Source organism: Osmia bicornis, chromosome 16 (assembly GCF_907164935.1).
Source record: "Osmia bicornis bicornis chromosome 16, iOsmBic2.1, whole genome shotgun sequence".
Classification (NCBI taxonomy): Eukaryota; Metazoa; Arthropoda; class Insecta; order Hymenoptera; family Megachilidae; genus Osmia; species Osmia bicornis.
Genome location: NC_060231.1, coordinates 7,947,405 through 7,962,407, shown reverse-complemented (window position 1 = coordinate 7,962,407; position 15,003 = coordinate 7,947,405). Strand labels below are relative to the sequence as shown.

At 36.7% G+C, this 15,003-nt stretch overlaps 4 protein-coding genes across 12 annotated transcripts; 2 read left to right on the top strand and 2 right to left on the bottom strand.

Annotated features, from left to right (window-relative positions):
- Window positions 1-2,013: 2,013 nt before the first annotated feature.
- LOC114872158 (chondroadherin) lies at window positions 2,014-6,670 on the top strand. Of its 5 annotated transcripts, none has more exons than XM_029179030.2 (6): window positions 2,014-2,085; window positions 2,204-2,939; window positions 3,035-3,129; window positions 3,384-3,503; window positions 3,740-3,862; window positions 3,945-6,670. In XM_029179030.2, exons 2-6 carry the CDS (start codon window positions 2,843-2,845, stop codon window positions 5,007-5,009), a joined length of 1,500 nt encoding a protein of 499 aa, XP_029034863.1. In that variant the 5' UTR covers window positions 2,014-2,085; window positions 2,204-2,842; the 3' UTR covers window positions 5,010-6,670. The 5 variants fall into 5 exon arrangements, with proteins under 5 accessions (XP_029034863.1, XP_029034865.1, XP_029034864.1 ...); XM_029179032.2 differs by lacking the exon at window positions 2,014-2,085 and having other exon boundaries at window positions 2,104-2,373; window positions 2,582-2,939; XM_029179031.2 differs by lacking the exon at window positions 2,014-2,085 and having other exon boundaries at window positions 2,104-2,671; window positions 2,740-2,939.
- On the bottom strand, window positions 6,359-8,674 carry LOC114872161 (NADH dehydrogenase [ubiquinone] 1 alpha subcomplex subunit 9, mitochondrial). Of its 2 annotated transcripts, XM_029179044.2 has the most exons (8): window positions 8,569-8,674; window positions 8,198-8,406; window positions 7,814-8,107; window positions 7,567-7,733; window positions 7,361-7,489; window positions 7,108-7,294; window positions 6,828-7,031; window positions 6,359-6,747 (listed from the first exon to the last, which is right to left on the bottom strand). In XM_029179044.2, the coding sequence occupies exons 1-7, from the start codon at window positions 8,603-8,605 to the stop codon at window positions 6,852-6,854; spliced, it is 1,203 nt and encodes a 400-aa protein (XP_029034877.1). In that variant the 5' UTR covers window positions 8,606-8,674; the 3' UTR covers window positions 6,359-6,747; window positions 6,828-6,851. The 2 variants fall into 2 exon arrangements, with proteins under 2 accessions (XP_029034877.1, XP_029034876.1); XM_029179043.2 differs by lacking the exon at window positions 6,359-6,747 and having other exon boundaries at window positions 6,771-7,031.
- A 622-nt stretch (window positions 8,675-9,296) lies between these two features.
- LOC123988567 (protein piccolo-like) lies at window positions 9,297-11,633 on the top strand. The gene is made up of 2 exons (XM_046289117.1): window positions 9,297-10,533; window positions 11,629-11,633. The coding sequence occupies exons 1-2, from the start codon at window positions 9,297-9,299 to the stop codon at window positions 11,631-11,633; spliced, it is 1,242 nt and encodes a 413-aa protein (XP_046145073.1).
- LOC114872167 (myotubularin-related protein 10-B) lies at window positions 11,391-14,993 on the bottom strand. 4 transcript variants are annotated; one of them, XM_029179054.2, is made up of 11 exons: window positions 14,687-14,993; window positions 14,478-14,577; window positions 14,155-14,349; window positions 13,909-14,064; window positions 13,704-13,828; window positions 13,478-13,630; window positions 13,101-13,405; window positions 12,879-13,025; window positions 12,636-12,808; window positions 12,380-12,550; window positions 11,391-12,320 (listed from the first exon to the last, which is right to left on the bottom strand). In XM_029179054.2, the coding sequence occupies exons 2-11, from the start codon at window positions 14,571-14,573 to the stop codon at window positions 11,850-11,852; spliced, it is 1,992 nt and encodes a 663-aa protein (XP_029034887.2). In that variant the 5' UTR covers window positions 14,574-14,577; window positions 14,687-14,993; the 3' UTR covers window positions 11,391-11,849. The 4 variants fall into 4 exon arrangements, with proteins under 4 accessions (XP_029034887.2, XP_029034884.2, XP_029034886.2 ...); XM_029179051.2 differs by having other exon boundaries at window positions 14,714-14,993; XM_029179053.2 differs by having other exon boundaries at window positions 12,380-12,511; window positions 14,714-14,993.
- Window positions 14,994-15,003: the final 10 nt, after the last annotated feature.

Sequence of the window (15,003 nt, the reverse complement as noted above, 5' to 3'; positions counted from 1 at the left end):
GCAGCAGACTTAAAAATTAATTGTTTTCTCTTTTCTCTTTTCTCTTTTGTCATATCACATTGCATATACAAGAAATTGGTAATTGATTTTAGTCTGAATTCTACATATATGGATCTTTTAAATTCATGGATGTTGAGATGAAGCATCTTTTGCGCAATCAGTTTGAATGTTTGATGTTTCTTGTTAAATAAATCAGGACGCAACTAAATGGTGTTCAATACGCGCTAAGCTCTTACTATAGATCTCAGGTTTTATATACAATTATAAGGATCTTCTCGACGCGGAAACCGTAGATTATTCATAATAGAAGCTGAGGAAAGTTTTTTCCTCTATAAGACACGTTTGTACCAAGTTTGTTATAGATTTCAGAAACCACATAAAGTACAAATAGGCGTCGTGTTAAACAGCGAATATTAAAGAATTCTCTATAAGTGTATGTACAGTGAAATTCGTTCACAATCCATTGTTTTTGTTTTTTGCTTAAACTTGGAACAAATTTCACTGTACTTCAATCCCGTACAGCTATATGATATTCATTGATAAGTACAAACCAAAGCTGCCTTGAAACTTGTTTACCTCAGAATAATGTATATAGGGCATTCCATAACCGTTTTAAATGAAACTTAAATAGCGGTAAATAATTCGAGCTTCTTATAGTATTATAATAGAATGTGTAACACAGTACCTGTGCATTAATTGCAATGCAATTACATAATAGAAGAATGCAACAATGAACAAAAGAAAATAGTAAATAATTCTGAAGACCACATAGGAACGTATAGCAGTAATTAAACTTAAGTAGCAAGAATAATTGAATTGAAAGGTGTCTAAAGAAACAAAGAAGAATAGTCCAATTGAAGAAACAAAAGCATAGGAAATACTTAGACTGAAATAAATGTAGAAGACTGTGTATATGTTTATTTTTATTACAAAAGCGTATGGAAACAGTGTGTTCAAAGTAAAGAAGAATATATAGTTTTAATTTAAAGGGAAAGTATATAGGGAAACTAATTTGAAGAGGTGCTTGAATACATATCAGTATCAGCATTTCACAATCCGCGGAGATGTCCTTTTTTAATATTTCTACGCAAAACATTGAAAATTTAGCGTCTATGGTTATGCCATATTTCAAATGGTCCAGGCAAATACATGTGTGTACAAAAAACGATGAACCGGTTATTGATAAATGATTTTTTTTTTTTACACGTTTAGATTATAAACTTCTGCGTAGACGCAATCCTCGATGCCTTATGAGAATTTAAGTACTTTAGATATATTAATTACGGAACTAGAATTGTAAATAATCATGAGGAGATAAAAATGGGGTACGGAAGGGATGGGGGGCAAAAGTTATCTTTTATTGTATGTAAATCTAGCGCCGTATTATTTTTTAAGACTGATTTTTTTTTTTTGCTACGTTGAGAATTTGCACGTACACAAAGACATAAAAATACACGAAATTGCACTTTCGATTAATTGTAAGCCATTCTATGTTTTACACTTTAACACCATAAAATATACGGGTCATTTCCCATTTCCACTATGTGGACATATGTTATTAGAACTGTAAAAGTTTGTTATGAAATATATCATCCTGAAAAACTCTATATAATTTCTGTCTCTTGTGTGCAAATAGATGTTTAAGAACTTCATTTTTCTATAATAAACCGGTGACGATATGTTGTTAGATAAATTTGTCTTTATTAATTAAATGTTATCGATAATTATTTGATATATTTTAGAATTTTAATCATCGTAATTTGATTGTATAATTTGATTAAACAATATATATGCAGTTTTGTAAACTGATCTTCGTCAATTAAATATCAATAAACATTTACCTTTCAATGGTGTTTAGAAATGAATGTTTAATGATTTCATTGTTAAATCGTTTTGTTACATAAATTCAAATGTTACGCTTCATTTGAATTTACTTTAATTTGCCGCCTCGGCGAACCGCGTACGCGTTCCGGAAGTTGCAAATCATCATTACTCTTTTTCAAGTTGTATGTACTACCATCTACTCTCGCCTGGATGTGCAATAATTTGATTTTATAATTAAAACGCAATGTATCATGAATACAGGTACGCAAATTTATTTAATAATACATACAAGTGATGTGACAAGTATTAATTCACGTTCTACTTTAAATTGTTATCAAACTATATTAACCCTTCAACAACTTTTAATTTCTCTTTTAAGCGTTTTCTCGTTTGATCGTCAGGACGTCGAAAACAGCGGACCAATATTGCCGCAGGGAAAAATTTCAATCAGGCCACGAGACATACAAAGAACGAGTACGTAATAACGATGGAGAACAATTTCACGCTACAGTGAATACAGTTAACAATTATTATAATTAGAGATGCAAGGTAATTAATTAAAGTAGCATTGAATTGATAAAAAAAAATTGATGCAGGTAATATTGCGTGTACCAGGCGCTCCCTTAATCAGTATCGCCCGTAGTGCAGACCAGGAGAGACTCATATTATTTAACCCTATTATTTTTTATGTATATTCTTTGAATGCATTATTTCTTTAATAACATTATATTCTAAAGTATGTATTTAATACCTTCAGGAACAATGCGATTAACTTAAACAGAGAAGGTATCGATACATCGATAGCGGGATATAAAGTGAAATTCAAAGCCGTAGAGTATTATCCCAGGTCAGTACGCTTTGATCATCTCATACTCTGAATATTTCTATACATCTCTCTAATAAGTCTCATTCCAGGATTACGCACACAGAGAGAATAATTATGGGCTTGCGCAGATCGTTGGTCGGGGGTGGGGGGTGTGTGACTAAGGAGAAATAAAGCCTCGAGCCCAGCCGGTGAATGCGGCCGCGAATAGCGAAATTTCTCCGATCCGTCTCGTTCTCCCAGAAATCAGAGAACCTCTACTTGCTTCAAAGTTTATCGTTCTGCTGGTACGGTAAGTTCTCGTTCGTTCTTTCTATTCCAATAAGTAGAAAAAGTTGAGGCAACAGTGCGTCGAACATTCTTTCATCTTATACTTTTATTTTTCAGGACACGCTGGAACATCGGCAGCTGGTCGCAACGTTTTCCTGGATGCCGAGGCATGCGCCCTAAAAACTCTGGGATTGATGTATTGCAGAGCGCAGGTACAAATCAGATAGTTTCGCGTGTATGTACTTACCTACGGTACCGCGGTTCCTACCCAGATTCCTACCAGACAATTGCATGCCGAGAGAGGAACCCTTTTTTGACGCTTCTCTTCATCCAGATACCCTTATCCCCCTGGGAGGATCTTTCTATTTGCTTCCATTTCAATTCTAAACATCCCTGGGCAATCCTGTTGTTTACAAATACCTCGTTAATTCGTTGTCTACAACTAAAGTCCATTAATTAATTACAGATAACGCATAGGTTTAATAGAAAATTAAGATATCGATGTGCTGAAGATAATTTTCAAATAATTACGGAGGCAGAGGAAGGATACTTATCTTTTTTTAGTCAGCCGAGGAATGAATATTTGGTAGATCGGTTTCAAATAATCACCTATCCGTCTGAAATGACTAAATCAATAAATCTCGGTCGCAATTAATTCGCTGGAGGAAAGTAGAGCAGTAAGATAGGATTCGTTTAATTGGAACGATTCTCGTACCGTTAATCCTGGAAGTAAATGTTTCGGAGTTTGTTAACTTAAGAAATGTTGTAAATAAAAGTTCTTCCAATTCATTTTTACTAACATTTTTTCCATTTCAATTGCAGATCTGCATTTATTACCTGCTGTGGACAGCAACGCTGAGTCCGAGGCTTACCTTAGAACAGGAAACGAGTACTGCGAAAAATTGGGACTGTCCTGCAGAATGCATTTGTCTTTCCCCGAAACAGGTAATTACCGATAAGGAGCCTCATGGTTCACCGTAGACGGCTACACCGTCTGATCAGAGTAAAAGTGATTATTTATGTGCAGGTTCTTTGCAACACAGGTGGGCTAAAAGACATTCCCACGCAACAGTTGTCTCCAACAGTGGAGGAACTCTCTCTGACGAAGAACAACTTCCCGATAATAAAAGGCGATGCGTTCGCCGGTCTGAGAGTCCTGAGGAAGCTAACAATGGATGGTAACAACATCTCCACGATACGTCCATTCGCGTTCCGCGGATTGAGCCGATTACGTGAACTCTCTATCCAACATACACCTCTACCGTTCATCGAGAAGTTTTCCTTTGCTGCTTTGCAAAATGTATCCGTATTGCTACTGGCGAATAATAAGATCCGGTACATCGAGGGATACTCTTTCGCCGGCACGTCGAACATACGTGTGATACTGTTAAGCAATAATCCACTGCTCAGAATTCAGAGTCACGCATTCTCAGGCCTAACGAATGTCGTTCGCTTGATTTTTCCCTCGGGAATCAGAACCATCGAACCGGACGCTTTCGATGGCCTCCAGCATGTTGGCCTACTTAAATTAACCTACATGGATCTGTCTTCCCTTCAGTCCTACACGTTCCGTGGTCTCTTCTATGTGCATTCGTTAAATATCCAAGAAAGCGACTTAGGTATTATTGAAAAGGACGCCTTCACTGGCCTGTCTCGCGTCGATCGGCTGAATATATTGAACAACAAGATTGATCTCATCGAAAGACTGTTCCTGAAGTACGAGAATAATATCGAGTTGCTAAGGTTTCATGGAAATCATGTATTGGAGGCACCTCGTCACGCTAAAGACGTGAACCTTGAAGTAGCCTCCATCAGCGCCATTGATAATCATTTTCCCTGTGATTGCCAGGCTCATAATATCCTAGAGAGCGATTTTGTCAATGGCACTGTCCACGAATTTCAGAAGAAAAATTACTGTATCTCGCCTATCGAGTACAATGGAAAGCCTATGAACCTCGTCGACTTTGATCTGATTGCAAGATGTCATGATAATGTTGTACAAGACAACCTTGGCTCTGGCGTTGTCGGGATTTTTACACTGCCGACGACTTTGTTTCTTATTCTTCTGTTCTCCATGAATCTTTTTCAATGAGTCAAATGTTTAGGAGTCAAGTGTATCGCTATTGGGGTTGTAGTATTAGTCTGGGTGACTTCCATCGTGTCTGCATTTCAAAGTAGTTGATGACCTTTTTGTTACAAAGGGGTTAATAATCACTGTCTTTTTTAATTTGTGATTTTCTAGTATTAGGACATATTTAGTTTAAAAGAAATAAGACTTAATAGCAATAAGTAAGATTTATTATCTTGTATAAATGCGTATATATCATTTTCTTCATTCATGAAATTTAGGTACATATTACTGCCATTTACATATCTTATTTGATAGAGTTAAACTTTGTTTTAAAAAATCACAAGTAGAAAAATGTGATTGTACTTTAATTATTAAGGCAGGTGATTGTTACTTGTATTTTATTGAAAATATAAGACGAATAACATCTAAACTGCCGCCTTTCAATTTGTAAAAGTAACACTTACGTGATGGATTATTGTTGTAATTTCACTTTATGAAACCGCTATTAAAATGTCAATCAAGATCTCTTATTAACGTTCACCACCTTCTCGATTATTGTAATTCGCACGACTACGAGCTTTAACTGATCCATGTAAATGGATCAACGAAACTGCATATGTTATGGATTTATTCTGTAAATTAGTGGTGATTTTTATCACACTTAATACTTCATATCATGTTGACCTCTCGTTTTGTATTTTGATTTTTATCAATTACTCTTAAACTGTTCATTCTACATAGATACTAACATCTTATTGTTCGTATATAAGTAAGTCTGATTGATACAGTTCCATGTATTTAATATTAATTTATGTTAAGTGTACAAAACAAGGGGTTAACAATCAGATTTAAATAAATAACTTTCGATGACGATAATGAAAGTATATTAGAAATTAAGGATATATAATAAATTCACCCTGTACGAAGGGATAAAATTTGCGTGATTCAAAAAAGATAAATAACTATAATTTATGCTTGAAAAGTTAACTCTTCGAGGATGTGTAGTGTTCCATTTATAAATTTGTATTATTGATTGATATACATATACATATGTATACTTGTATCATTTATATTTAATAATAATATAGTTGATGCTGACACGATACTCTTAGAGTTAACTTAACGAATGATTGTTCTACGTATACGTAGTCTTCCGTGCATAAAAGAACCATTTAAAAAGATCAGATTTATTATGCAAGAACATATTTTAATGCTAGTCAGAATTTCCTATTGAAATGCAAGCAGTCACTTGTTGCGTTTCGGGAGCAACTGTTTCTTTATTTAGAAATTTTATTATATTTTTAAGCAAATCGCAATATGTATGTATACTTTACTAATTATACCACCTGAAGTTGTTAATATTCCAAAACCTTTTTATATGTATGTTTATTATTTTTAACAAATTGTTATATTTACACTGTTTTACTGATCAACTTTTTGACTGAAGATTGATAATCGATGTATTATGCTTCTGACTATAAAATAAAAGGGAAATAGTTTTTCCCTTGCCATTTGTAATGTAAAATTTGCGTGGCCTTCGGTCAGCATAGTAACCGAGGACCAAACTAGCTTATATTTTTTACCAACATCTAATATTGTAACAGTATAACGAAATTAATAATTAAATAGTGTAACCTTTTATTGTAGTTAGAACGGTCTGTCATTTAATAAACGACAAAAGTCAACACTCGCGTATTCCTGATAATATGCTTTGTCGTTGATTTTTATGTCATCAACTAAAGAACGAGAAATGACAGGTCTAAAATATAAATATAACGAGTGTTAGAAACTGAAACGATACATTCTTTATTACGATTAGAACACGTTGTATTTACATACTAATTTTAATTAAATATAAAATCTTCATTTTATTGGAATTGTTTCTGGATCAGCTGCTTTTTGTTCGTCCACAGTTTCTATGAAATGGTTTTCGAATCTATACGGCATCATCTCCCATTGCATTCGAGATTCCATGGTGCATGGAGTTATACCTAAATCTTCTAGAGTTGGCACTCCAGGATTTATATTGTCGCTAGTGTGATTCTAAATGAAATGGAAATAATATGTTTTTATCGTATTCTTAATAATTTCATTGTAAAAGTTATAGAAATAAACTTACTATTTCTAAAGCTTCCCAATTCATAGGCTTAGTTTTATGAAGTCCATTTATCAATTCATTCAATTCAATTTTCAATCTAAACAATGGATTATATTTCATGTCTATAATTTTGTAATATTCTCCTTGTCCACGTGACGCTATATCGTAAAACCATTTGACCAGTGCAATCAGTTTATACCTCCTTGGGCTAAAACAAGTATTCTTACATTTTTCTAGATAAGATTTCATGGTTCAAATTATTAATTATACATACCCGATGAACTCGTAAGTTTTACCAGCTGTTAATGGGTTTGTTGCAACAGCAGTGATTCCAGCAGCTACATCAGAAATATGAACCGGTTGTTTCTCGGTTTTTTCTCCTCCCTCCCATAACGGTACCGTTCTATAAAATATTTAATTAATAATTGAACCAGTTGAATAATGAATTACAAACATCCTCAATGGAATTCATTAATTTACTTAAAATTTCGTCTCCATGCATTCATATAGTGTGTTATAAAATTATCCTCTTGTCCATATATAGTCGCGGGTCGAATAATGGTAGCTTCTGGAAATTCTTCTTTCACTGCACACTCTCCTTCCCATTTTGTTTTAAGAATTTCTGAACCGTTTTTTATCATTAATGGCTTATACAAAGAAAATAAAATATGTATTATTTTCATAGTCGACCAGCTTACTATTAATACATATTTAATAAAAAATATACCTTAGGTTTTTCGCTTGCATTCAAACAAGATACATGAATAAATCGTTCCACTCCACATTCCTTGGCAAGTCTAGCTATTCTTCTGGCACCCTTCACATTAACATCATGGTAACTAAAGTTAGAAGTTGGATAGTATGATGAAATCAAATTAATGACAACATTAGAATATTTCATGCTCTTGATTATAGATTCTTCATCTTTAAGATGAAAGGGGTGGAATAAAACTTGTCCAAGGTCTCCGCATACTTTTAGGGGCCGAACATGGTAATGGTCACCTCTGTATGGAAGAATAAGCTACAAAAAAAACACCTGTCATTAACATGTAGTTATTTAAAACTAGTACCTACTGTCTACAACATTTTTTGTAATCCTGCATTTGCTTACCTGTGTACCAATTTTTCCAAGACGGTTACATACGTATGGTCCAATAAAACCACTGCATCCAAATATCGTACATACCACACCGTTGAAGGAGCTACGACCACCGGTACCCCTTTTCAAGCTGGCTGTAGTCGGGTTCTTGATAATGTACGGTTTCGAAGAGCAATCACGGCTCTGTATCGCATAACTTGCTGCGTACACATTTTGGCTTTCTGCACAATACAGATCATCATTGTTACATAATTGCAAAAGATATTAACATAATTATGATATAATTCATGTTACAAACGAACAATCACAGCGAGTGATGATGCATTACCATTAACAAAATAACATCAATTTAGGCAACAAACCAGCAGGATTGATAAACTTACTCGCAGCCTGTATCGCAGTTTTTAGCCACGCCGCCATGTCTACGACCAGTGACTACAGAGGCAAAAGACGGGACACTGTGATCGATACATTAACTCAATTAGTTGAGCAATCAGATGTGCAGGACTTGCATTCCATTTGAAAGAAATTGTAACCCTTTATCTTTTATAGAGGAGAAAACAGAGAATTGCTGAAAGATTTTAAATATTGCTTTCTATTTTTCTACACAGTGGAACCAGTAAGGATACTTTAACAAAATTTTTTCATTATAGGTATAATAAATAAAGGATTAAACTCCTGCAAATGATTGTAGTTCTAATCCTTTAATTAGGTTAATTCAAACGACTTACGATAAGAAGTTAGTATAGTTTTTGTACCTGTTTGTAATATTTCTATACGATATAATTAATGTATGTAACATCCGTGTAGATGCAGCAGAGCAATTTGTAACAATAATGTATATGTGCAATGAGAAGTTTCAGTAATAAAATTTTAGGAAATGTAGAGATTGTTTACTAATTACTTTGCAAATAAACGTAATATAATTTGCTGTATTCCTTTTCGAGTTTATTGTTCTAATGATACTGTTATAAATAATCATTACATACATTTTTGATTATTATTACTGCAGAGTGATTAATTTTAAAGCTTAGAAATAGTTCATAATTGAATATCATTTAAATTTCGTGTCGTAAGTATACCATAGACTACACATACATGATGATTGGAAATGCCGTTGTCCACGAGGGGAGATGATTTTGGGATCCTCGAGACCCCAGCGCCAATTCCCGGGGTTCTCAGGACCCCGGCGGTACATTTGGGTTCCTCGAGACCCCAGTCTCGATTCCCGGGGTTCTTAGGACCCCGGCGGCGCAATTGGGTTCCTCGAGACCCCGGCGATGCATTTGGGATCCTCGAGACCCCAGTGGCGATTCCCGGGGTTCTTAGGACCCCGGCGGTACATTTGGGTTCCTCGAGACCCCGGCGGTACATTTGGGTTCCTCGAGACCCCAGTCTCGATACCCGGGGTTCTCAGGACCCCGGCGGTACTTTTGGGATCCTCAAGACCCCAGTGTCGATTCCCGGGGTTCTTAGGACCCCGGCGGTACATTTGGGTTCCTCGAGACCCCGGCGATACATTTGGGATCCTCGAGACCCCAGTGTCGATTCCCGGGGTTCTCAGGACCCCGGCGGTACTTTTGGGTTCCTCGAGACCCCGGCGGTACATTTGGGTTCCTCGAGACCCCAGTCTCGATTCCCGGGGTTCTTAGGACCCCGGCGGTACTTTTGGGATCCTCAAGACCCCAGTGTCGATTCCCGGGGTTCTCAGGACCCCGGCGGTACATTTGGGTTCCTCGAGACCCCAGTCTCGATACCCGGGGTTCTCAGGACCCCGGCGGTACTTTTGGGATCCTCAAGACCCCAGTGTCGATTCCCGGGGTTCTCAGGACCCCGGCGGTACATTTGGGATCCTCAAGACCCCAGTGTCGATTCCCGGGGTTCTCAGGACCCCGGCGATACACCTGGGTTCCTCGAGACCCCAGTCTCGACTCCCGGGGTTCTCGGGACCCCGGCGGTACATTTGGGTTCCTCGAGACCCCAGTCTCGATACCCGGGGTTCTCAGGACCCCGGCGGTACTTTTGGGATCCTCAAGACCCCAGTGTCGATTCCCGGGGTTCTCAGGACCCCGGCGGTACTTTTGGGATCCTCAAGACCCCAGTGTCGATTCCCGGGGTTCTCAAGACCCCGGCGGTACTTTTGGGATCCTCAAGACCCCGGCGATACATTTGGGTTCCTCGAGACCCCGGCGGTACATTTGGGATCCTCAAGACCCCAGTGGCGATTCCCGGGGTTCTTAGGACCCCGGCGGTGCATTTGGGTTCCTCGAGACCCCGCCGATACAGTTGGGTTCCTTGGGGCCCCGCGCCAATTCTCGGTGTTCCCAGTACCCCGGCGATGCACTTGGGTTCCTTGGGGCCCCGCGCCAATTCTCGGTGTTCCCAGTACCCCGGCGATGCACTTGGGTTCCTTGGGGCCCCGCGCCAATTTTCGGGGTTCTCAGAACCCCATCAAATCAGCGCCTTCTGGTGGCGAGAAAAGGAACTAAATCATGCCGAAATTTTGGCCCTCTAGCGGGAAAAATTTGAACTAAAATTGCGACGTCGAATCAGCGCCATCTGGTGCCGAAAAAAGGAACTAAATCATGCCGAAATTTTGGCCCTCTAGCGGGAAAAATTTGAACTAAAATTGCGACGTCGAATCAGCGCCATCTGGTGCCGAAAAAAGGAACTAAATCGTGCCGAAATTTTGGCCCTCTAGCGGGAAAAATTTGAACTAAAATCGCGACGTCGAATCAGCGCCATCTGGTGCCGAAAAAAGGAACTAAATCATGCCGAAATTTTGGCCCTCTAGCGGGAAAAATTTGAACTAAAATTCCGACGTCGAATCAGCGCCATCTGGTGCCGAAAAAAGGAACTAAATCATGCTGAGATTTTGGCCCTCTAGCGGGAAAAATTTGAATTAAAGTCTCGATGTCGAATCAACGACCTCTGGCGGCGAAAAAAGGAACTAACTTACCATTACTTACCTTTACTCGTGGCAGTCTTTATAAATATATTTATTATAAGAGATGCAGAGATGTAAGGAATGTAGGGATGAATGGAATCTAGGGATGGAAAGAATTTAGGGATGAAAGGAATCTAGGGATGGAAAGAATGTAGGGATGATAAGAATGTAGTGATATAAGGGATACAGGGATGTTAAGGATGCAGACATGTAAGGGATGCAGTGGTAAAGGGTTGAGAAATAAAAATGAAAAAAGAATCGTTTTATGTACATTTTGTACAAAAAATAATTGTATTATTACTTGTTTCATCAGTTTGTTATTACAATACATAAATGAAATCCTAGATATTATTACTTAAGATGCGGATCGGCATTATTTAATCCTTCGAGTACCAAACGAAGGAGAAGAAATGAGTTTAAATTAGAAAAACAATAATTTATAAAACGCATTAACTGTAACTTTCTTTTTTTCACAACATTTGATTCTTATTTACAGTATAAATAGATCACATGAAATTATGTGTTTATAAAATGGCCGGCAGTTTTAAACAAATACTACTTATATATATACTTGACACTAAAAGGATTAAGAAACATTTTCCTTGATATCCTTTACATCCAAGCAAGCCTGATTCAACTATGTAACAGATATATATTTATCTACGTTTTTATGAACTTTAAAAAAGTTAAAAAACTAATATTGGAGCGATATGTACATCAGTCGGATGCAGTTATCAAAGACTGCGCGTCTAACAAGCTCTCGGTCACGAGAATCGAGCTATTCATAATAGGAGTGCTAATTGCATTTCCAGATTTTTTATTGGAAAATGGATAGAAACTGTCTATGTTCATCTGAACGGAATAGGTGTTTGATTTGGCGATCGGCGATCCACAATTGCCGTCTATGCTGATCTTCAACTGGTTCACATCGTTTCGTAACAGCCTCGCGTAAAGTTCTATGTGATTCTGTCCACCATTGCGAATCTCCAGAGTGGGTATCCAACGAAAATAACACTGTGTCCAAAGTTCTAAACTTGCAATATTGTACCAAGGTTTTATTATGCATTTGTCTGTTGAGTCTACCTCGCGAGAATTATAAAGAGGATTGTAAAACAACAAAATATCCTGATCACTGAACTGTTCCCTCCAATCCCAGACGCTTCGAAGAACGAGAGGATTGTTTGGTTCCTAAAATGCGAATATTTATTAGTATTCTCTTGGGTAAAAAATAATTTGTAGAAGCTTACCGTAGCTGCCGCCACCCTGTCTTTCTCGCAATTAAAAATGAACGTGTCGAAGATTGAAACATGGGCAGCATCCCATAACGTCGTCAGGTACGTTTCTGTGAATTCGAATTCCGCCGGGAATTGTTGACTCAACTGCCAGACACAGTCAAGAAATAAAAGGAATAACGGAGACTATTGAAATAAAAATTGAATTCAAGTGAATTTCAAGTGAATACTATAAAATGATGAATAGCTGGATCAATTTAATTTAATGTACCTTCTCTGAATTCCTCTTTACTATATGACCTAATCTATCACAAAATGGATGCCCACCGGCAACCCATTCTTTCTGTAAAAGCGACTGAAATCCATTGATTGTCCGAAAATAAGGATCAAGTAGTAGCTGGACTAAGCTCGATATAACGCAGCAAATATCTGTGCCAGCACCTTCTAAAAAAGAATTCTTATTAGACTTATTAGAAAATAACTGGCAAGTACTATTTTTCTTTCGACTGATTACCTTGTAATATAACAGAGAATCCTAAGTGAAGATGCTCGCAAGCTTCAACAGTTTTTTGTAAACAATATGATACATACTTAAACCATTTCGTATTTTCTACTAATGAATAAAAATTATTATCCTGTAGCCAGAACTGCCTAATGTTCTCTGAAAAAGATCTGAAGTTCATAAGAGTTCATAAAATATTTATTGAAAAATATTAAAATAACTTATGGAATTTACCTGGGGAACATAAATTGGCCAATTTCGAAAATGCTACAGCCACTAACTTTATGCTAATTTCTTTATTTAATTCTAAAACGATTGGTGGCATTTTTTGAGGATGACTTTTTCGAACATTTTCAAACATTATATTCTCTTGCATTCTATTGGTAATTAACGGCGAAAGCTCAGACATTTTTACTAATGCTGCGCCATGAGCACTTGACCAAGACCAAATTGGTGGACGGTTGCCTTGGAAGTGCTTAGCTGCGTCCAATAATTGATTATCGGTAATGGATGCTGGTACAATTATATACCGCGACAAACTGTTCATAAATTTTATGTTATTATATACCATTTGAAATGCCATTAAAAATTTCATTATACGTTATATTTACCTACGACAAAGTTTGAAATCTACATTAACGGTAGACAATCTCCAATATTTTCTAAGTTTCTCGTTACTTATGGTTCGTTCTAATTCATTATGCCAGTCGGAAATGTCTCGAAATAAACGGACAGCTTTGTCGAGACTACTATAATAAGCTTCCCTGGAAGGAAAAATTTTAATTACATTTGTTTCCCATATTACGTTAAATCAGCATTTTCATTCCAAGTACTGACTGGTAATCGTAAGCAAATAATAATTGGTGTCTGCTGGGAAAAGCATGGAGTAACAGGGCTGTCAGAAGTTTTTTCACTTGTCCAATGGGTGAAAATTTGAAAGAGAAGGACCAAGTTCTAAAATTCTAAAATCCATAATATATTATAGTAAACATCTGTAGCATAATATAAGTTGTTAGCAATAAACAAATATATGTATAGTTACTTTGCAAACAATAAATATTCCTTTTATTTTAGACGGTACAGTATTGCCAGGTACCAATTTTCTTTTCTTATCCCCTACTGTTATATAAATATCCTCTATGTTTGTTAAACACGTATCCATATAACCATAAAGATGATTCTGTTGTCGACTTGTGTCCTACAAACAAGACACGTTATTAATGTAAAGATATAATGTAAAGAGTTACAGATACACGGATGTCTTTGATATTTGGTAATGGTAACATACTTCTCCATTTGTGTCTTCGCTTGTAATAAAGGTGAGCTTGAAATTTGTAACCGACAAAATACCAGACGTTCCTTGCTTCAAATCACTGACAGGAGAGAACATAAGAACATTTTGCGCATTGGTGACTAGAATTTCACCGGGTAGCAGTTTGATATTACTTTCGGATAAAGAATTGCGTCGACTAGAACCCAGTGGCTGTGGACAATTGATTACATTAGATGAAGAACAAATGAAATAATTAATTATTAGTAAGAAAAAAATTTATAAGTTGTCACGATTGAGGTTATGGTTGAATGTTTACATAGGATGAAACAGACAATTACCTGCATTTCATGTTCCTCCAGGCCGACATAACTTACAAAATTGTTGTAGTTTTTACTTTCCATCGCGAACGTTTGAACGATTGCCGTTGATTGCATCGAACTAAAAGCATAGAAAATAAAATCGCTCAACACCCCGCTTCTACTTAATTTTCCTTTAACTCCATTCTCTATTGTTTCTATAAATTATTATTGTTAATCGAGGAGCAGACATTTTTAAATTCACAGTAAAGATTCACTTTCTCATCCAAAATGAAATCACGGTATATCCCCCTGCACGAATCATCCTGCATAATTTCTTTACGTTTTCCTCTTCGTTTGCCGTTTTCATATTCCGTACATTGCTATAGTTGCTATAGTGAGATTGCATTCGTTCATCACGATATACTAAAAAGCATCAACATCAGGTAACATGGACACCGCTACCTTCTCCCATTTTCTCCGTAACATTTTTCTGTAAGAACAGGATCAAACAACGAATAAAAAATAATATGATTAATCTGTATACAAAATTTAATTCTTTTTTAAT

What these genes read in the sequence shown, in the direction of transcription:
- LOC114872167 (XM_029179051.2), bottom strand. Translation starts at nt 14,844, where the DNA reads ATGCAATCTCACTATAGCAACTATAGCAATGTACGGAATATGAAAACG. An exon ending in GATTTCAAACTTTGTCGTAG is followed by an intron (nt 13,406 to 13,477) that starts GTAAATATAACG and finishes ATTTATGAACAG; the next exon opens with TTTGTCGCGGTATATAATTG. An exon ending in ACAGGGTGGCGGCAGCTACG is followed by an intron (nt 12,321 to 12,379) that starts GTAAGCTTCTAC and finishes TTCGCATTTTAG; the next exon opens with GAACCAAACAATCCTCTCGT.
- LOC114872158 (XM_029179030.2), top strand. Translation starts at nt 2,843, where the DNA reads ATGCGGCCGCGAATAGCGAAATTTCTCCGATCCGTCTCGTTCTCCCAG. An exon ending in AGCCGAGGAATGAATATTTG is followed by an intron (nt 3,504 to 3,739) that starts GTAGATCGGTTT and finishes TTTCAATTGCAG; the next exon opens with ATCTGCATTTATTACCTGCT. An exon ending in TTTGTCTTTCCCCGAAACAG is followed by an intron (nt 3,863 to 3,944) that starts GTAATTACCGAT and finishes ATTTATGTGCAG; the next exon opens with GTTCTTTGCAACACAGGTGG.
- LOC123988567 (XM_046289117.1), top strand. Translation starts at nt 9,297, where the DNA reads ATGCCGTTGTCCACGAGGGGAGATGATTTTGGGATCCTCGAGACCCCA.
- LOC114872161 (XM_029179044.2), bottom strand. Translation starts at nt 8,605, where the DNA reads ATGGCGGCGTGGCTAAAAACTGCGATACAGGCTGCGA. An exon ending in ATGCAAGCGAAAAACCTAAG is followed by an intron (nt 7,734 to 7,813) that starts GTATATTTTTTA and finishes TCTTTGTATAAG; the next exon opens with CCATTAATGATAAAAAACGG. An exon ending in GCATGGAGACGAAATTTTAA is followed by an intron (nt 7,490 to 7,566) that starts GTAAATTAATGA and finishes AATATTTTATAG; the next exon opens with AACGGTACCGTTATGGGAGG.